This window comes from Telopea speciosissima, chromosome 1, assembly GCF_018873765.1.
Source record: "Telopea speciosissima isolate NSW1024214 ecotype Mountain lineage chromosome 1, Tspe_v1, whole genome shotgun sequence".
In the NCBI taxonomy this organism is placed as follows: Eukaryota; Viridiplantae; Streptophyta; class Magnoliopsida; order Proteales; family Proteaceae; genus Telopea; species Telopea speciosissima.
The window spans coordinates 7,182,754-7,205,536 of record NC_057916.1 but is presented as its reverse complement, the minus strand read 5'-3'; the positions used below and the strand labels follow the sequence as shown (position 1 = coordinate 7,205,536).

Below are 22,783 nucleotides of genomic sequence, written 5' to 3'. Positions count from 1 at the left end.
TTTGATTTTGATTCCAATTCTTGAAACCCCGATGCCAGCTCCTCTTTATTTTTTTTTCTTTAAAACCTGTCCTTCAAAGAGTCTGCAACAACTATCCATAAATGGGACTGGCGGACTTGATCCATCCATCCGTAGAGCTATACCATTCGATGATTGATTTATAGCTTTCATCTCCAAACCACCTTCCAATTTCCCTTTTCATATAAGAAAGAAATGAGAAAATAGCATTTAATCTTCGGGTTTCCAATAGATCAGATCTTTCCTGTTTCTTGAATCCAAGGTCAGAGATTCACAACCTGACTCAGTTCTCTTTGTTAAACTTAACAGAAAAATAAATGCAGGCATGCAAAGCAGTTTGGCATGGAGGAAAATACCCTCACGAGCTTTTTGAGTTTAGTCTTCTTCTTTGTTTACAAGCAACCATGTCTTGAGAAGACCGAGAATTCATTTTCCTTTAATTACAGAGAAAAGTAAAAAAGATTAAAAAAGCATGAAATAGGATCAAGCCAAGGGTAGGGTGAGGGGAAGGAGGGGAGCTTACAAATTAAATTTTGATTCTTTTGAAGAAATATAACATTGGTTGTCTTTTTCATCTGTCCTGGTGAAAGTGACCAAAGGAGAATAAAAAAAATAAATAAATAAAAATGAAGGCATATCCACTAACAAAAGGAGATTTAAAAAAAAGTGAGCCATTTAAAGTGTGCAAAGGCACATCAACATGAAGAAATATGAATGTACATCTTTCCTCCCCCAGATCCTAGCAGTGCAGACAACTATTCTACAATTTTACATGAGAAGTTCCTTTTTCCGCTCAAACACTAAACCTACAATTCAACAACTTTGTGTAGACATATATTACAAATGTCCATGAAAGATAAACTTACAGAACAAAACTTCCTCTTCACAGATGGCTTCTGGAGTTTCATATTTACAAGTTTTCTTTCAATAGTGGGGGCACTGCTTAAAAAATGTCAGCAGCTTAGATAATGTTCATAAGAAGCTAAAATGATCACTATCGAGAGGCTTCTGATAATCGAAGTAACATTTTCCCTTGCCGCTGAGACATGATTTCTCCAGCCCAAGATCAAAACCAAGAAACTGTAAAGTCAGCATGTCTTTCTCAACAGATTAGGATGGCTCACGAGGACGGGCAGCCCAAAGAGAACTTAAGGCTCTAAGGCGGTGGAAATAATCTCCCAAGGCAAGCAGACCCCGAGCTGCTTGACGAATTGTCAGGATGCGAGCCATTTGCTGCAGGGTTTGCTGGCGAAGGTGGTCTGCCTGTTAGGAAGAAACAACCCTTGTTAGTTCACTAAACAATTTAAAGGTGTTTGGATGGATGGATGGATGGATGGGGTGAGTTTCAAACAAACAACCAATTAAACAAAACAATGCAACTGGTTTTGCAGGTGAAATTATTCTGTGGACAAGATTCACTTTCCACATACTGGACTGAAAGCACTTGAATAGCCAAGTTGCCATCTAGAGAGACTAGTTTAGGTATGCCCCATAATTTTTACACCCATTGTAGAACAAGGGCCCTGAAACTGTGTCAAAACCCTCTAGAAGGTTCTTTCTCATTAGAGTCTTCACAACAATGATTTTCGCAAATATGACAAGAAGTTCAATTTTTACCACCTGATATTGTCACAATCAAAAACCAAATAGACTTTTCTACTATTCAGGTACTAGGTTCAGCTCATTAACTAAAGATAATCACAATATTGGATCTCATTCAAGCGTATTTCAAACTTCCATCTTCCAATGGAACCAATACAGCAATACTAACTATTTTAATTCAAGAACTTATGTGAGTTACCCCTTCAATGACTACATGGGAAAAACTTTTCCTGGTACTTTGGCATAAATAACATTATCTATTAATGGAAAGGGCCACGATGAGAAAACAACTGTAAGCACAATAAAATGTGAATGCAATAGTAAAGCTCACCCACAGTAAGCACATACAGGATGATCCCCAACATACATACATATTATTCTTCAAGGCCCAGCGCTCGGCTAAGTTTATTGGCTAGGGAGAGCTAGATCTGACTCTGTTTCTTATAATACAAGGGCCTGGGGCCTGGTCCCTGCCTATACAAAGAAATTTCTTTTTTACATCTAAAGTGATCACTCTAAATTCCTCCACATATTGAAGTATTATCACTTGGTATTTGGAAAATATTTCTAACTCGGCATGTTTCAAGGTAACTGAAAATTTCCATTCTTGAGACCTCTTCAGTTAATTCCTCCAAAAGAATTTTGCAATGTTCTAGGAACCACTTCTGGAATTTTCAATACCCTATAGGAAACAGGTCTTTTCAAGTCGTCTTTAGAGACAGGTCTTTCAGATTGCACATCCAGAGACCTTGCAATGAAAAACCCACCTCACATCCACAACCCACATAAAAAGCAAAAGCAAGGAGGATTGAGATGGCCAATCCAAATGATACACTAGACAGGTGACCCTCTAGATTGCACCACATGTACAGCACACATGCCCATGTCCACCCTACCCTCCTGTATTGGACCCTTCACCTATAAATGTCAGCCACTGAGATATTGTTTGCTCCAAATGAAGGAGGACAAGAAAGGAAAAGCTTTTTTGGCTTCACTTCACGTGTGTTGGGCTAAAACCAGACAGACAGATGGAGAGGTGAATCAGGTGATGTAGCAAAAATGGTGCACCTTCTTGCAAAACTCAGGTTCCATGTCTAACCTACCAGGTCCACTCAAAATCCTTGGGAAGTGCCTCCCATGAAGCCCTTTAGATATATATCCATGTTAAGAAACATACCAATAGTTAAACTAATGCCCATTCTATACAAACAAAAGACTCCATTTAGACAAAGGACGCTGAACAAATATCTCAAGAAACATAATGCTTGAGGAAGTACAAGAGAAAGCAATGACTGAATTTGGAGTAAAATGCACAAAGACAAACTACATGATAAGAAGAAGTAATATGATACCTGGTTCACAAAGGTTACAAGAGCATCCAAATTTCCTATCGCTGTAGCCATCTGTGATGTATAACTTCCAGCTCCTAGTGGATCAGCTGCTAGAGTCTCAGCCAGAGTTAGCTGCAGTTTATCCATCCCTTGTGAAAGAGCATCCTCTGCTTGCTGAGATGATTGCTGGAGGTTGCAGACATCCATAATCTGTTGTTCTGTTAAAGGGTCAAGTTGATGTAGGAGAACCTGAAACCAACACAATTATATCATCACACATTTCACAAACAGAAGACCATCCATATAAGAATATGACATAAATGAAGAGTGGTCTGCAGAAAAAGGTATAGTGTTATAGGTTTTCAAACACCCAAATATATGAGTTTCACATCAAATAAGAGACTATAATAGAACATAGTGTTTAGAATTCATGCAAGAAACTGAGACTGGTCTAACGTACAGTGCATGGATTGTTAAGTCATAAGCAAATAAGGGATGACTAATGACATGCTAATCCAATGTGTAAAGATAAGTGAAGCAGCTCCCATTACACCAACAAAGGCATACTCGGTGTCAAGATTCCAGAGAAAATTTTGGGGGAAAAAATGAATAGTTTAAATTAACTTTTACCCTCAAACTAAACAATGTACCAAGATGCAGAATAAATTCAGTCTGATCATGTCAAACAATAGATATGCAGTCCCTCCCCTGACCTTCTTAGTTCCACCGCAATGAGTAGACATGATGGCATCTAACAAAGACTAATTTACTATACAGTCAACTTATGAACCCCCAGCCTCAAGGTCACAAGTCCTTGGATGTTTCCAAATGATACGGAATTCTCATGCAAGGGGCAAATGCAGAAACACAAATAACTTTCATTAAGGCAATAGATTACTAACTTTTCCTTGTTACATATCTTAATATTTCTGAAGGAATTGAGAATCTGCATAAACACATTGTTCCTTGATATGACTAAACATTTATGTATTCCTTAAGAACCTTACTTCATCAGTTCTATCATTAAGGTCAGAGACAAATTGTCGGCATCCTGCCAAAGGAAAGCAAGGTCTCAATGTCATAAAACTATATTACTGAGGGTAGTTTATCATGCTGCATAAGTTTGCTACTGTATCATCACTCATGACTTCTACATGTTATAATAGAGACATTTTGAGCAGTTGTACCTGGATGGATCAATAGCTTGATGATAATAACAATAAAATAATAAAAAAAATAATAAGATCATTGCTTAATATTAATTCCAAAAATATTGGGTCAGTACGCTTCTGTTTAATCCTTTACTTGTTGACCCAAAAAAGGAAAAGTGTAGACTACAATAAACTTAATGTTAACAAAATAGCAAATATAGAATAAAGGGAGATATAAGATGCAAGCATTATGTCCATTAACTGAAGAATTAGCATGTAGAAGGATGTACTTGGTAACACAGAAGTGGAAGATTTTTTACGATCATGTTCATCATATATCCACAGATTTAAGTTAACAATGCATCACCTTTAGAACCTCAGATGGGCGAAATCCTCCAATCCAAAGAAAAAACCGTTCAGCTGATGTTTTCCACATGCCAGACATTAAATAGAAAACATCAGCTTTTGCTACAGCAGCTTTCATGCGGAAAAGATCATAATAGTGGCTCATGCCACCATCTACAAGTATGCGGAGCTCTATATCAGTTACATGAGCTTGCAAAGCAGTTCTTAATTCACGTGTCTGTCTCATTTGCTCTTCAACCCAATGTCCATACTCCATCTCAAATGTAGCAACCCCTGAAATATCACCGGCCAAGTATCAGGAAGACAAGTAGTAGAAGTACAGCAAAACAATTTCATGAATCAGAATAAGATATTAGAAACAAACCATAAGCAGTGCAAATACAAGGCTCAATTGGTTCATAACAAGCACTCAAAGAATTGGCCTTCCACTTCCCCTATTTCTTTTGGATGGGGAACAAAGTAGGTAATTGGAAAGAGAGCACTACACAAGAAAACTGTTACAGTGTGTATCGGTTTAGGGGTCCATGGATCTTGTACCATGGGATCATGTCTAAGTAGCTTAGCTAGTTTATGTTTTATCTTTCCCATTGTAATTAGACTTATTAGGTTTAGTTAAGAGTTTTTTTTTTTTTTTGGTGAATAAATAATTAATTACCAAAACCCCAAAAAAAGGGGGGGGGGGAATACACAGGGGGGAAGATACAAAGCCTCAAGCCCTAGGGAGAAGGGACAGGAGGCTGAAAAAGAGAGACAGATAAGCCCCAGGAGACAACAATAGGCATGTTCCTTGGTGAATCAATAAGAGAACTATGACGTAACATGTAGAGCCTGGAGCTAGTGTCAAAATAGATGGCTTTCCAAATCATAAGAGAGCGAGAGTGATAGGTCTTATTTGTATTTTACTTTAATTGTAATAGGTCTTTTGACTCTTAGAAGACTGCCAACTAAGAGTCGATTTTCATTACTATAAATAAAGGTTCCGCTCATGATAGATGTATTATTCTATCGTGTTCAGCTTTTCCCATCCTCTTGATCTCCTCCATCTTCTTCTTTTTTTGGGAGGGAGGGGGGGGGGGGCAGCAACCTATGCTGCCTAACTTCTACCTAAGGCCCTAGTTGGTGATGATATGAAGACAAACTAGGGCCTCCTTGCATCTACTACCTGATTTTACCTACTATGGAGATTCATCTACAGAAATCAAGGGTTATGAGCTGTGATATTATGTTCTGGATTTTTTTTCTTCACTGCATACAAGAATTGAAATTACTTTCTATCCAGCGAGCCAATTATCTTTATTTTGCAGGAACTGATTCATCATTCTGGTAAGACCACTCGTCCCCACTATTGGGCTGATCTGGGCATCGGATTTTATGTAATTGGAAATCCCCTTTAGGGTCTGCGATACCCTGTTTCTCGCCCTTTTTTTTTCAGATTCAATATCTGAAATTAAATTGGATCAGTCCATCAGATCCCTACCAGTTATTTGGGGCATTGCTGCCCTCTATTTGTAGGACCTTCGATTCTATTGGATGTCCATCTGACACCCTGTGTTGCTGCAATCAAAAAATCACTCAAATCTGGGTTTTCCTGGATACTGATTTGGTTTTTTGTGCTGCTGTCTTGGTAATACTCATCACATCAGTATTATTTTGTGGGTTGTTACCCTCCACTACTATACTACAAATCTCCAGGCTTGGAGACTACTCAGAAGTTGTTATTTGTATCGGCTGTGCATGATGACTGAACCCAAATCTACCTCAGACCATGTTAATGTCCAGATCACTACCAATTAAACTCAATGGAGTTTCCGATTATCTACTATGGGTTCAGGCAGTAAAGGTTTATATTATTGCCAAAGGGAAGTTGAAGTACCTCCAATCTGAACCTCCTTCTGCTGATTCCAAAGAACTTTCTGATGTTAAAGCATATGAGGAATGAATAGGTGAGAATGACACTCTGCTTAAATGGTTGTGGAACAGTATGGATCCTGCTATTGTTGCAAATGCCATGTTTCACACAACAGCAAAAGGAGTTTGAGATGACTTGAAGCAAACCTTCATAATGACTTATAGGATAAAAATTTTAACCTCAAACAGGGGGATAGGTCTTTAAATGAGTACTTCGGTGCCTTTAAGAGTATGACAAAGGAACTCAATATTCATCAGCCTCTAACCACTAATCTGAAACAATGGAAAATTCAGCGAGAAGAATTTCACGTTGCAAAGTTTATGTCCGGCTTAAATTCAGGTTATCAGTGTTAAGAGTTAGTTGGTTTTTTTTTATTTTTTATTTTTATGATATAAGAGTTAGTTGCTAGCTGGGGAGAAAGTGTCTTCCCTTAATGAATCTTTTGCACATCTACAGCGTACACTTGTGTGAAAACAAAGACTTCATGGATAAACATCAATACAGAAGACTGGTTGGAAAACTTATTTATTTAACTGTTAATCATCCTGATATTTCCTTTGTCATTGGAGTTATCAGTCAGTTTATGGATATTTCTTAAACATGCTCACTGGGATGCTGCTTGTCACATTTTGAGATATCTTAAAGGTGTTCCTGGCAAAGGTCTTGTTTATCGTTGTCATGGTCACACCGAGATTGTGGGTTACTCTGATGTTGATTGTGTAGGTGCAGCCAAGCGGCAACGATCTAGATCAACTATTGTATATTGCACTTTTGTTGGAATTAATCTTGTGTCTTAGAGGAGTAAGAAACAAACTACCATGGCTTACTCGGGTGTCGAGAATGAGTATAGAATTATGGCTCCTACTGCAGTAGAATTGATGTGGTTGAAGTCCCTCATACAAGAATTGGGGTTCTCTGTCACTAAACCTATGAAGATGTATTGTGACAATCAAGCTGCAATTTATATTGTCAGTAATCCGGTTTTTCATGGGAGGACTAAGCATATTGAAGTCGACTGTCACTTTGTGAGAAATGTGGTTATGCAAAAGCTTATTTCGATTCCATATATCAACTCTGACAATCAACTTGGTGATATGTTCATGAAGGTGTGTTCTGGCCTGTGTTTCTTAGACTGCCACTAAGAGTCGGATTTCATTTTTATAAATAAAAGATGTCACTCACAATAGATGTATTAGTTTATCGTGTTCAACTCTTTCCATCCTCTTGATCTCCACCATCTTCTTCTCTTCTCTTTGTTTCTATCACTGGTTGTTCTAGCTGTGACATTATTTCACAAACTACATAAAGAAGCAATCCTACAAGGCTTGGCCAATACAACAATGTCTACCAGAAGAGCCACAAACAAACGCTCACAAATTTACGTTGTATGAAAAGGACCAGAACCCTTGTCTAAAACCTAAAACCAGCAACAAAGATATCTACTCACCCCCAAAAGAATCATAAAACAGCCAAACAAAATTGATCCATGAGACTTCACCATCAAAAGAAAAGGTGGGGGGGGGGGGGAGGAAGCTGTCCTGTGGAACCGAAATTCTGCATTAGGAAGACCATAGGCTGTGTTTCCAACTCCTACAAGTACTCTTTTGAAGAGCATATATTCTTAATTGTTCTTTTCTTTTATTGTATCATATACTATATTTTTAGGTGGGGAAAGGGGCAGTGGATAGGAAAGTCATAAATTGACCACAAGCATTGGGTTTTGGTATTGCAAGGACGAAGAACTAGAATATTAAAAGATAACTTTTTATGTACTTTACAGGAGTATGTACATGTGTACAGTAAAATAATAGAGGTGTTAAACCAATTGGGATTTTATCTTGTAAAGAATTTATTGGGAAGGTAGGAATGGTTTTACTTCCAGTTGGGAATCCTTGTTGTTTCCGTGACCAGTTTTGTTTTTGTTTTTGTTCATAGATACATTTGCTGCATAGCTCAGTTTTTGCATGGGGGTCAGTTTTGGATATCACTACCAATTGCAATTATCATCTTTCCCTCAATGAAATGACATATCATGTTGTTGCTGACATAGGGGGAAAAAAGAGAGGTGTTTGTGAAGAACAATTATTCCATGAAACGGTAGAGCAGAAATAGATGGTGTAGTAACATAAAACTCCATTTCTTGTGGGTTGGGACAGACAAGAAATCAAAACCCAACCAACATATAGCTTTAGCACAGGAACATTTCCTTCATTTGTTTTAATAACCGAATGGAAATCCTAAAAAAGATCCTCATAGCTGGCCAAGCTATATGAAACTTGGAGGTTCTCAAAGGATAAGACATCGAAATATACCAGGGATCTAGATCTGTTCTAGAAAAGAGATCCAGCACAGGAACCTTTCCTTCATTTAGATTTTGAAGAATAAATGAAAATCCTCAAAAGGATCCTTACAGCTGGTCACAGTCTGTCAATACGGAGGGGCTTTCCCTCCATGATTATCCAGAGATTGGAAAGCAACCCACATAACCTTTATGACACTGTTTATTCTCATCTGTCTGCCACCATTTTGGACTACGATGATAAAGTTTAACAAACATCAAATAACAGGATATAGACAGAAGAAAGAATTAAAAGAAAATCCATAAATATTTTCCCAGAAAAGAGAACTTTGTCTAATGATGGATTAAGAAAAAATTGATTGAGAATCCCATTCCTCATCTTCAAATGAAATTCTATGTAAAACCAGAGTTTTAGGTGCTACAGTCAATTTAACTGCACTTTCCCAGAACTAAACGATCTCTAGGAAAGGAACTAGGGTCAGAAACAATACTTCATATCTTCTTATTTTTCATCTAGTGCACAAAACTCTGCTTTTCCACATGCACAAAGGTACCAAAAAAACAGAAATCATAGAGTAGCACTTGCAGAAAGATAAGCATTCATCAACATGATTGGTAATAAATATCAACAGAAGCAACAGATAATAAACCTGAGTTAACAGGTCCAGACATCCCCAGATGACTAGTATCATAAGCACCACCTACGTATACACCCTGCATAAAGACATACACTGCTTTATTTTACAGGAAACTAAATTTACACTTTATTGGCCATAAAAGTAATAGAAGAGAAAGGAACACCACCCTGCAAGTGGGGCATGCGACGCACGCAGGGCATGAGGGGAAGGGAGTTTTTTTTTGACACACCTGATGTCTAGCTCGCTCAAGCTCCTGCTCCAATTGTGCAAGCTTTAAACGACTTGACTCCAACTGTTGCACATAAGCCTATAAAGCATAATCTATATAAGGTGCATATCCAAGTCCTAACAGTAAACTTCCATAAAGGAATGGCTATTTGCTCATATCCATTCAAACCTTTTTACGCAAACGACTTTTACGAGCAGCCTCACGATTTTGTGCAAGACGTCTTGATACCTGTAGATAAATTTGTGCATACAGTTAAAAACAGAGGCTAAAATTGATATTTATCCAAAAATATAATATAATGTCTCTTTCAAATGATTCTGGGATGTGCAACTGATAAGGTGTGGCCTGTGACTAAGTTTTTTTAATTATTTACCTCATTCATAACTAAATTAGATACAATTTCAAGATACAGCTGAATTTAAGGTAATAACTTCAAATATCTTGATATGCTAATAATACCAATGGCTAAAGAGAAAACCCAAAAAGGAAATGCAAAAGCTATATCAAGATCCTTGATGGACAAACATACTTGAAAAATTCCTGCATAAGAATATGAGAATTCTGAAATTCATCAATTTTATCCAAAGCCTCCCACATTGATATATTAGAAGCACAACTCAAGGGTAAGGCATTTATAAGAAGTTAAGCATTAATTACCAGCGTATAAGGATAGAAGCAAAAGATGCATCAGTGTTTTTCTTTTTTTTGGATGAGTAACATGCCTCAAAAGTTGTACTTCAATAATGAAAATAAGCTAGAGTATCAAAAACAACAATAGAATAATCTCTCAAGCAACTTTGAAATGGTCAAAATTAATGCAATTTCAATTTTGTTTGAGGTTGACTCCAGAAATCAAGGCTCAAAGACCATACTCCGTATGTAAAACAAAACTTTTCAGATTGACATGCTCGAAAAAGGTGAGAAAGGACATGAGTGCTTATGATAATAGCTGCTATGGCTCTAAATAGTACTCATGGAGGAAGATGATACAGCCAATCCCAGGTAAGTTTCCTAAAGGAAATCTTGGCAACTACTGACCCTAAAAGCTACATATTTAAATAAGAAACCTTGAAGAACGTGAAACTTCTGTCGATGAGAGAGAGAGAGAGAAGAATGATTAATTGTCAACTACACAATCTGCTTACCTTATCAGGCGGCTTGGTTGCTTCCTGGTCGTACTTTTTGGAATGTTCCATGGCTCCATGAGAAGTCTCTTCCGACTAGAAAGTCATATTAGACAGATGAGACATAGCAAATAATGGGAACAATATCACTCCTGAATTCCAGTAACCAAGATAGAGTAAGTGTCGAGAATTCGCACCTTGTTGTCAACTCTTGTTTCCACCTCAACAATCGTGGATACACCAGTGTTTGGACTCATACTGCCTTTGAAGGTTTCACCCCACATGCTAATCTGGTGGGCTGGCTCATATATACCCATCCTTCTTGAAGCAGCGAATTGAGCTGATGGAGAGCTCATGCTATTTCAAATGAAAAATAGAAGGCGACAACTACTTATCTGCGGCATTGTAGAACTGCAATTACAAAAGTTACAAAGAGGATGGAGAACCAGCATAGATATAAGATATCCAAGAAAGCAGCTTCTAACAGTATTGGACATCTTCAAGAACATGTTAGGAAATCACATGAAAAAAAGTAAAAAGAAAAAAGGTGAATAAGAAATTTGATTAGGCATAGCTGCTCATAGAAGCAACAAATTCCAGCTAAAACTTAAGACTGTCCCACTATCGACCAGACCAATAGCTATTTAAAGAAATTGCAATGCAGCTTGAAAACTAGTACCCACATTATAATAAAGCTCTTCCTTTCATGGAAAATCTGTCAAAAGTGGTGAGGATTATAAAGAACAAAGTTGAATAAATATGTTAATTGAAAATAAATAAATAAATCAGTTATAACGATAGCCCGGGGTCAATTGACCATAGCTCATTTCAAATTCAGGATCCTAATGCGGTTCACGGGCCTTTAGACCACCACTTTCTTTTTGTTTTGTTCCTTTTGGTTCTTTTCAGTTTGTCCACTTTATTTTCAAATTCAATGAACAGAACTGAAATATTCTGGTAAACAGTACTCAATCGTCTTGAGCACTTGCATGTTTAAATCGTTGTTTAATAAAAGCAGAATAGTAGAGAAGCATAACTCATTACCCTAATGAAAGCAATATGCATGCATATTGCAAACAAGCCAAAAATGGGTAGCTTTATGTTTGGAACCAAACCAGCTCTGCTTCTGTCAACTGCTAAGTTGCAGAATGGGTAATAATTTCAATGATACCGTAATTAAGGGAATAAGAACCACATGATATGAGCGTTTAGGTGAAATTTTATAGAGCAAATCTTGTTGGGAGTACTAAACCCCCTGCCCCCAAGATGTAAGAAACATGTTAGCCACCAAAGGATAATAAAATCTGAATAAATGATCGGAAACATTGTCACAAGAGTCACTACTTAGTTCTACTCAAATGATCACAGCATATGGCCCCACCCCACGCGGTATGACATTTCACCTCTTTAGATTAGTTAACAAGACCTCTCTGAGTTCAACCAATTTAAAAGAAGAGAAAAGGAGACCACTTCAACTCCTTTAACACATGCCAGAGGCTCAAAAAAGTTCGTCATATTTTATGGATGTCTGGTACTACATTCTATAAGACTCCTGGATTAAAGCTCATCAGACACCCTGCAACAAAACCTCACAATTGCTATGGACAGGACACGCCTGAAACTACAACCTATAGTCATCTTCAAATCTTAATCACTGGACACATGACTTTTTATTGACAGTGAGATCTATCGCATGGTGATGTTATGATAGTTTTATAAATGAGGTTTTAACACAAAAGTATAGCAATAATATGGATGAACAGCTTAAAATTCCAGATTACAATTCTAAACTTCCCTCTTATCATCCATTGTGTACCAAAATTATTTGCATAATATGGATGAACATTAAAATTCTAGACTGCAATTCTGTACTTCTCTCTTATTATTCATTATGTACCAAAATTAGAAGATGCCAACTTATAAGGATAAAATCTAATCAGTCTCAAAGGGTAAAAAATATTGAAGACGATGAAAGATAGACATGAAGGAGGAATATAGTCAGAGTCATCCATCAATAGCTTCCTCTAAAACTTTAGTACCCTGGGAACATCTTCTTCTTCAGCGTATTTCTTTGTTACTTATATTCTTGCTTTATGTTTTCTTCCCCCTCTTCCCCTTTCTTTTGTTTGCAGGAAAGAAAAACAAAATGTCCCAACCCACACAGGGAAGGGACCATGGAAGCATCAAAAGAGTGGCTGAGGCAAGAAGACAACCAACCTGCCAGAGTTCATCACAAGATAATCCATACAACCTTACCTAAGCATCTTTGCACCAAAAAAAAAAAAAAAAACCTAAGCACGCCAGCTTTGGTTATGCTGCTTGCATCAGACTGAGATTCCAAGTGTCCACCATTAAAGAATCTTTTGTACCGTTTTACAACCCAACAACTCTCTTATATCCAAAAATAGATAAACAGAAGCATCACAATTCACCACGCAGCAGAGAACTGACGTTTTCCACCCAAAAAAGTTCCAACAACAAAACAACTCAAAGTAGATGCTAGTTCTGTACGGAATCACTTCACAGATGGATTTAAGAGTTTATTTTCGTTATTAATAAACATGAGTACTGACTCTACTGACAATTCCACCAGGCACACGCATACCCGCACACACCCTATATAGAGGCAAAAAAACAAACAGTTTATAAGCAACCATGACTGCATGAAAGAGACAACAGAAGCTCCTCCCAACGGAAAATCAAAAAAAAAAAAAAAAAAAAAAAAAGACGAAGAAACAACTACAGTGAAGTAAGAACAAATTTTCCAAATTCAATAGCCAAACCCTTAAGAATCAGACCTTTAAATCCAAAGGAGAACTCCCGGTCAATTTTCAACTCGTAGAAGATCAAATCCTTGAAGTCTAACAGCATCAAAATCCAGAAACGCCCAAAATTTCTCCACCTCAAAACTTCTCTCTCTCCGTAAACCTAGTTCCTTTAAAACCCTAACACCCATTCCTCAAGCTCAGGGAATCGAAAAGCAAAGCAACAGCTTAAAACACAAGTCGACGGACACGAAAAAATCAAAAAAAATAAAAAATAAAATAATTCTATAAAACCTCCACCCTTTTATCATCTGCTACAGTCAACGACCAATGTTGTCAACTTGTCATGTTTCCACTAAATTTTTTTTTTTTTGGGTGAAAATGCGCACCAGGTCACTTCCCTTCCTTTCCCTAACCCTGCAACAGTCTCTAACTTTCACAACTTACCACCAACAGTGACGTCACTGAACGGTAAAACTTACCGCCGGAACCGGGAATTTCTCGCCGGTAACTCGGAGTAATTAAAGAAATTTTGATAAGCGTGCGTGGTGGTTAACTATATTGTCGTTTTTTTTGGTCATTTCCACGTAAGCTAAGGTTGTAAGATTCCGGTAAAAAGTCCAACATGCGTGTGAACTGTCTCCTACTGAGGAGATGCCATGGAGTTTCTTACGGGGCTCATCACTAAGTTGCGCCTTGGGTGTATCACTTGAGTCGCAATTATGTATCGTGATTCCCCCGTCGCACACGTGTCCAAGCTAGCCAGAAGTTGTTTCGTAGGGGCACGTGTCTACAGTATCCGATATTATATGACTTTTGACTGCGAGCGAGAGATCCAACGGTTGGAAAAGGGAGACCGTGCATCATGTGTGTGGAGCAACTTAAGTTCAAACCCTAAACCTTTTTCAGATAAATTTACTCCAAATTATGACGGCATAAGTCGGTGTATGACGTCACTACTCCAAACATATCGATAATTTACTCGTATGGTAGTTTGATGTTTCCATCATCAGCCATGACATCAGCCATCCATGTCCATTTGTTAATTAATAATTGCCATTTTTTTTTTTTTTGGAAAATTAATAATTGCCATATTAGATTCATGTTAAGAGAACACCTTCTCATACAAGTATGAAGCCAGATACAGTAGTATTCTTGTAGAGACTTGTCTGATTGTTGAAAAGAAAACATTTTCTCATTCAGGTCATATACACGAGTCATATTCTTCTATTGGTAATACATTTTCTTGAGTCTCACTTTCACACACCCTTGGCTGTGGTGTGAAACAGTCACATCTGATTCCATACTATTCTACAACCAAATCTTAATATATCCTTCGTCTCTTTCATGGTTTTGATTTAATAAGACAATATACTGTTGCGTACCATATATTTGTTACTACTAATTAAATGATTTTTAGTTTTATTTAACATAAGGGCTGATGCTCTCTGTGCCGCAGCGTAGTCGGCGCCCAGATACATGGGCCTGCCATTCAGGGAGGTTGGGTGATTATTTTACCCACCCCATGTATCTGGACGCAACCTATGCCCTGACACAGAGGACATTTAACCCTAACATAATTAAGTATTTAATGACATCAAACCATGATGACAAAAGTTCAAAACCACATATATTACTTATCTTGTCTTCATTAGCACTGCCTATTTCATGCAACCTAATAACAAGTGTCCATTATGGCAAAAACCAATGGTGAATGGATTTTGTCTCCAATTCTATTGGGAGCCTCATCTTATAGTTTGAAAGATAGAGAGATTAGCTCCATAATGGTGCACTTTTCTTATGTAGAGAGGCTTAGTGGTCTCACAAGTGCTTATTATAAATAGATTGCCCAATGAGCTTGCAACCATATATATATCATGTATGGGATATCTTGAGCTTCCATATATAATGCCATAATGGTTTATCTAGAGTCTAGACCAAGACCAAAAAGAACAAGAAATAAATTATATAAATAAATGGTGATGTTAAGTTAGAATAGACTACTTATAAATACTTTAATCCAAGTGCGCTGTGTTGAAGTATTATTAACCCAAGAAGGTGGAAAAAGGTATTTGTTTTTGAATCAAGAATCTCTCCCTCTTGCCTCACATTTAGATACCCACCACCACCACCCAATATAGCCCAACACCTTAGCTGCTTTTTGCTTTTATTTTTAATTGTTCGATTTGGATTCTTTCTCCTAAGAAAGTGATTGAGAGGTGATGTTAATGGGAGTCATCTTTCCAAACTCACATCACCAACATAAATAATATTGGAAAAAGTGGGGTTCATTGTTTTTTCTTAAACCCAAGGTTATAATAGTATTGGTATATATAAATAAGTAACTAAGGAAGGCATTCTTGATTATTTATTTTGCCAAATGGGATATCAACTAGGCTAATCCAAGCCATTAGATGAAAAGAGTAAAATATGTGGTGTTCATATTTTAAACTTTGGATATATTATATGGGAAAAAGGTGGGCACACACACTCGCGGTGTACATGTCTTTCATAGTCTATCTATCTTCTCATAGACAATTCAAGGCTTGCCCTAGTGGTTCGCTACTCCTTTGGGAGATATTCGTCAGGAACTTGATTGGTGGTTTAAGTCTCCTTAGTAACATCCAATCCACATTTATTTGCTTTCCAAGAAGTGGAGCCTTTGGGTACCATATTTAACCCCTTGTGGGTTCTCTCCTTGCCTCCTTGTGGGGTCCTGATGGAATCATGGCCGACCTTTGAATTGCACCCAAAAAAATAAAAAAATTATACTGTTTTGTCATGGATTTACACCATGTAAATTAATTCAAACTGTTTTTATTCCTTAAGTCACAAATTGAGCCTAATTGTCATGGTTCAAGCCCAACAAAAACAAGTTCATTCCCACTAGGGCCCAATACTGGTAACTTGAATCAACAACAAAACCGAAACTAAAACAGTTTAACCGAAACCAATTATTAATTGAATTTGATTGGGATATTAGAACTGTTTAATAAATGGTTTGATTATAGTTTATACCTTGAATTGAATCAAAATTGAACGAATTAACCAAAACCAAACCAATTAACATCCGTAATTGACACCCACTGAAATTGTTCTCCTGCTTCTTGCTATTTGTTAGACGTGTATGATGCCAATATAAGCAGACAAATGTGTCATTCCCTTTCCCATATTATATAGTGCTCCTTTTTCATTGTATTTTCAATAGTCTATAAGCTTTTTAGAATGCTTATTTTAATTGTTTTTTAGCTATTTTATATTGATATCAATGCATCTACCGAGACTTGTGAGAATGAAACCTATGTGTCAGTGTGATTTGGGTCCAATGTGGACTGCATATATGCTGCTAATATTGAGATGCAAAGCAATATTAAACCAACATTGTTAGTATTATCTTTACTTGTATTATTGTTGATTAATTAGGTTTAGAAACCTTGATGACTATGATAACCCAATTGGCATGAAAGTTAAAGATGAGGGGAGAGAGTTTTTTTTTTAATTTTTTATAATTCATTCATTAGGTTTGAAATTAAAAATGAAAAAAGAAAAAAAAGGAAAAGTGAGTGGTCTTGAGGGACCAAAAAGAGATTGATTTTAATAAAAGTGAGAGTGTAGTGTAAATGATGTATTTGTATAGTTCTAAACAGCCTCCCAATGATATGGTTGGTTGAAGCTATAATGGTAGTCAAGTCATATACATTAGTAGAGACCACAAGTGGGTGTATCGTTGGTCACTGACACATTGACACGTGTACTTGAGGTATTCTATTGTGTTAATATGGTCCACTTTTTAAAGTGGTGGACGGGGGTGGCTTCTACATGGATGAGCTTCTGGGCGTGGTAAGTTCACACGTGTGAGACTCCCGGTGCTATCCATAGTCTGTGGAAGGAAGGCATAATGGTAAAAGAAAGTACACAATCTGATCCGCCAGAGTGGGGCTTAGTTTTTTTTTTTTGTTTTTTTTTGGAGTGGGGCCTAGTTGCATGCTGAGATGTTTCACAATCCACATACGTCACCATATGTCATTATTTTTCCATCAATCATGATACATTAAAAGGCATCTTGAAAATGGGACCCTTAATTTGACATTTTTAACGAATTATATCTATGGTAGATCAGTAAGAATTTTTTTATTTTTTTTTTTTTTTTTGAGTAATCTCTAAGTGTAGATCCAACAAATGAAAGGGGAGGGGATTTAAGAGAGAATATTATTTTAATTATATATTATATGATATTAGTTTATTATTCTATGATTTTAAATTATATATGTTTAGATCCCATTCTCAAAATGGTATTTATGTTTTCTAACAAAAACTTTAGTTTTTTAAATGCTTTTCTTATATTATTTTTGTTCACCATAAAACAGATGAATGAGATTAAACATGGTTTATTAACATAGAAAAGTATTTGTCGTAGTAAAACACAAGTTAGAAGGACACCAACAAGTTGCTATTAGTTTAACGAGTATTTTATATGTGATTTGAAAAAGAGTTGAAGGCATTTCGAAATTGATAAACCTATATATTAAAAACTATTATGCTTTCACTTTTGTTAATAATTGAGATTATGCTCTTAGTTATAACTTAAGATAGTTATGAGTTTGACATTCAGTTTGATTTTTTGAAACCTAAGAATAATTTGAATATTGCGAATGTTTCAGCACCACGTTTGATGAATCATCTCGATAACAATAAGTTTGATTTGTTTTACTAGTAAAGCCTACGATTCAAGTCTGTATAGCCTTATTTAAATATAATTTACAATTTTATTATTTTAAATTGTATTCAATGTTTAAAAAATGGATTTTGTGAATATAGTCGACACCGTTAAAATGTACAAGGCACCCACGTGTCTAATTAAAAAAAATAAAAATCTCTACTTTGATTGGAGGAAAAAAAAATTGATATAAAAGAAATAAAAGACTTTGATGAATGTATATCTATAGAAAGAGAGAGAGAATACGCCATAGGTTAGCCACACTTCAATTTTAGAGTTTAATTTAATCTAACACCCTATGTATTTGCATGCTTCTCATGTATGTACGTGCATATTTATCATTACTATAGTCATTATTGTGCATTCTCCCAAATCTAAGCATGGTTTATATATAGAAAATCATGAATATCTACTTAGATTTCTCTTGTGAGTTCTGGACACATCACTGACACTAGTGACACCAATAACTACCCTTAGTCAAATTATAGTTCCAATGAATGTTGTTATGGCACTAGAGACCTCCTTTTTCAAACCCCCCCTCGTGTTGTTTACATGTTCGATGGATCCGATGCCTAGCACATTGGCTTGTAGCTTCCAACGATCAAAATCAGTATCAGTATCTGTTGAGTCCAATCCGGATCAGTCAATCCGATCCAATTTTTTAATCTGCGTCTACAATTTACCCAATTATCAATTAATGGTTAAGCATGGCTCCTAACAATGAACAAATAAAAAAAGATGGTTGTTGTGGATGGTGACCATTATGCACAGTACGGACACCATCTCCATGATTCTCTCTCTTTCAAGAGGAATTAATTTTATTTTGTTGTGAGAAAAAAATTAATATTATAATTAAGTTAAAAGATACTATGTTAAGGATATTCTCCAGAGAGGAACAATTATACACCCACCGTCTCCATGACATCTCTCTTTCTCTCTCTCTCTCAAGAGGGATTAATATATATTTTTCTTGAGACAAATATTATATAATAATAATATTATTATTAGTAGGGAAAATATCATCCCCTCCCCTAAGTATCCATAATATCAATCAAATACCCAAGTTTTGAATAATGATAATACCTACTTTTACTTTTCCAAGATTCTATCAATCATACCCTAACAATTAAAAAACGCCATTAAGTAATGACATGACATGTACAAAAGTTATAAAACCCCAAAATACTCTTCATATAACTTTATTCCAACTTTACCCTTCCCTCCTTTCGCTTTTGTTCTTCTTCTCCCATTTCCTCTCGTTCCTTTGTGCTGCTTCTTCTTCTGCTTCTTCCGCTAGCACCACCGTCATCACCACCCCTGCCGACTTCGAACCTCTTCTACCGCCAGCACCACCACCACCGCCGAAACCCCTCCTGCGAAACATATGTCAAATATATTTCTGATTCTTCACTCTTTTTTTCCCTGTTGGCTAAGTTGATAACTCAGAAATGGATTAGTTGAATCAATCGATTTGAATCGGAATGACCATCGATTCTGAATCCAGTCAATCTGACCTAGTAATTCAAGGTCATTTTAATCGATTTTAGGTTAATACTTGCCTGTTTCAGGCCTATTTGCAACGTTTTTAACTACCAAAAATTGCAGTAACTACCTTTGGTTATGAAGATCGAAGGCACTGTTTATGGGCATCACGTCCCAGCTCTAACGTTTCACTGGAACTGTAAAAAAAAAAATGAATGCTTGTTCGTCCGAACTTCAATTTTTGGCATTCAGCTCAGAGAAAAATTCTGTTAACATCAATAAGTATTGTTGGATGAAGAAAACCCAACAGCAACAAAACCCAACTAGAGATGTTTCCCCATAAGGGATTTTGCGTTTCTTCCCTCCTCATTTCTGCTACTACTGTTAATGGCTACTGGAGCTGTTGGGTTTGGTTCAATGGGTTCGATCTCCGCCGCGTTCGGAGAAGAACGGTTTTTCTTCTCTCTCTTCATTTAGTGTAGAATCAATGAGGAGAGGGAAGAAATTGGGTGGATGGCACATTAGAGAAGAAAAGACAAACAAGATACAAGAAAGAAAAAAAAAAGGAAGAATAAAGTAGACGAAATGAAGTGAACAGAACAAATGAAGAGAGAAGAAACGAGGAGGGTGGGACACTAGAGAAGAAAAGACAAAATGGATGATGGGAGATTTATCGGGCATGGTTGAATTCGGTGCTTTGTTGACTACGTGGAGGATGGGGAAGAGTCGATGTCACATTTAATGTGGGCGATGGAGCTGCCTGCAATTAATGGCACCAGTGTTGCGGTGGATAGGAGGAGTGGCATTAGGGTAGGAATGCGAGACGAAGCTAAGAATCGCATACCTGGGGTCGACACGGTCACACGAGGCGGAGAAATAGTGGGATGGACACGACGGTGCGGATGATGTCCTGCGGTGAAGCTGATGATTGATTCGAGGCATCAGTGGCTTACGACGGTGCAAATGGAGATGGCAGGGATTGTATTTGGTGATGGATCGGAGACGGCAGAGGTGGAGGTGGTGCTAGCGGAAGAAGAAGAATAAGCAGCACAGAGGAAAAATAGGAAATGGGAAAAGAAGACGAAAAGGGTAAGTAGGGAAGGGTAAAATTAGAATAAATTTATATGAAGGGTATTTTGGAGTTTTAAAAATTTTGTACATACCATGTCAGCATTTAATGGTCTTTTTTAATGGTTAGGGTACAGTTGGTAGAATCTTAGAAAAATAAAGGAAGATATTATCATTATTTAAAATTTGGGTATTTGATTGATATTATAGATACTTAGAGGAGAGGGGATGATATTTTTCCTTATTATTATTATTATGATACCTAAATTAAAGATTTTTGGGATATTCTCTCTAGAGAGGAAGAATCAATTAATATTATTATTATGTAACAGGAAAACACAATAACCGGATGGGTCTGAAAGGAAATGGGCTAAAAAAGTACTAACAAAGATGGGCTACAATGTAGAAAAGCCAGGATGAGGAATACCCACAGGCCCACAGCACAATAGATGTAAGATACGGAAAAACAAAAACCAAACCCTAGACCGTTGAAACAGGGCAAAAAACAGTTCCTTTACGTTATGTTTGGATGTGAAGAAAATAAATTACAATTTTGAATTTGAAGAGACAAATAGACACATAAATCAAGTATTGCATCATAATGATTTTGATCTCATTATGTGTTTTTTTTTTGTTTTTTTTTTCTTTTCTTCTGTTTCTTTTCTTGGCTTCCAAACTCAGCCTTAAGGTTCCTCGGCTTTCATAACTAATTCCATAAACTGAAAAACATTAACAATAGCAGAAGGCCAAGGTAGAAAATACGGTTGACCATTAGAAAAGTCAATACTCCCTAATCCACTTCTATGGATTAAGGTATTGTGATAAAATCGATCTGACTTGACATGGCCGATTTGTATTGGTATTGGTATCTAATAACAGCGGTAACTGATACCGGTCCCTGTGAAATAAAATCAGAATCTGTTGAGATTGATCATGATTCTGAAGATTCCGGCAATACTATTTTGAATCGCTCATGATTCATGTTTGATCTCTATTTTTTTTTAACCATTCTATATTTATTTTTAGTTAATTAAACAATCGGAAATCAATGGATTATATCTCTTATATTCCAACTTCCAGGGTTTAGTTGATTCCATTTTGAACAAAATTAATGGTTCTTGAATTTTATCATGGACCGTGGGTTGATTGCCTCTATTGGCCACTAAACTCATCCAATGTCAATATGCTATGCATCTCCTAAGCTTAAACAGCGATTTAGAATCCAATGGGAGTAGTTTAGTTGGCAAGGATCAACACCATGGTTAAAGGTATCGATATCAATGGTTGTATTAGTCACTGTTGATATGTCAATACATCAGTATCAAATTTGTATAGATATCATATCGACCAATACGTCAATACAATCGATACTTAGAACCATGAGCGACACTTAACATTAAGAGGTCAACCGATACTTAGAACCATGAGCGACACTTAACATCAAGAGGTCATGAGTTCAACTATCTTTTACCCCCCTCAAAAAAATGTTCAACTATATTCGGCCTGCCTATAAAAATGAAAGGAAAAAGACCGGACACATCATTGGTATATCATAAGCCAGCGCCCATTGTGTGGGTGTGTGGTTCTCTCTCTCTTTTACTCTCTTGCCCTTCTTGTATGATACCCCATCTTGCACCCCTATTGGTGCTTCCTGCTACTTTATTGCACATGTGTGGTGTGCTTTATCCCTCTCCCTTAAAAAAACGGAGAAGAGTTCTTTGTTGGGGGAGCTTGGCCTCTGCACACGTGTGGGGTCAATGGGAGAGTGTATGGAAGCATCAATCTGACGGTCATTTCCACCTTTAATTTGGGGTGGGATGGTCATTTCACCCCATTTATGTGTCTGAGCGCAGTGTACACGCTCCCCCGGGCGAGTTCTTTTTCCCCCCAAAAAAGATCTTATCTTTTTTGTTTTTTGTTGGTTGAATAAAAAAAGATCTTATCAGAACTACTCATAAGGGGTAAGCCGGAAAGGTACCAGCCCCGAGGGTATGGTCCCGAGTTCGAAGTTGCACCAGTTCCAGACTTCCGTTCCAATTCCCAAATCTCATATCGTTCCCTTCTCCGCCTTTTTCCAAAGTCAC

General features: G+C 36.9%; 1 protein-coding gene across 6 annotated transcripts; it reads right to left on the bottom strand.

Annotated features, from left to right (window-relative positions):
- Positions 1 to 676: 676 nt before the first annotated feature.
- On the bottom strand, positions 677 to 13,764 carry LOC122640932 (transcription factor TGA1-like). 6 transcript variants are annotated; one of them, XM_043834242.1, is made up of 9 exons: positions 13,733 to 13,764; positions 10,865 to 11,078; positions 10,689 to 10,763; positions 9,712 to 9,771; positions 9,544 to 9,621; positions 9,327 to 9,390; positions 4,470 to 4,741; positions 2,973 to 3,200; positions 677 to 1,281 (listed from the first exon to the last, which is right to left on the bottom strand). In XM_043834242.1, exons 2-9 carry the CDS (start codon positions 11,021 to 11,023, stop codon positions 1,129 to 1,131), a joined length of 1,089 nt encoding a protein of 362 aa, XP_043690177.1. In that variant the 5' UTR covers positions 11,024 to 11,078; positions 13,733 to 13,764; the 3' UTR covers positions 677 to 1,128. The 6 variants fall into 6 exon arrangements, with proteins under 6 accessions (XP_043690177.1, XP_043690192.1, XP_043690170.1 ...); XM_043834257.1 differs by having other exon boundaries at positions 10,865 to 11,062; positions 13,733 to 13,750; XM_043834235.1 differs by lacking the exon at positions 13,733 to 13,764 and adding an exon at positions 13,466 to 13,520.
- Between the last annotated feature and the right edge of the window lie 9,019 nt (positions 13,765 to 22,783).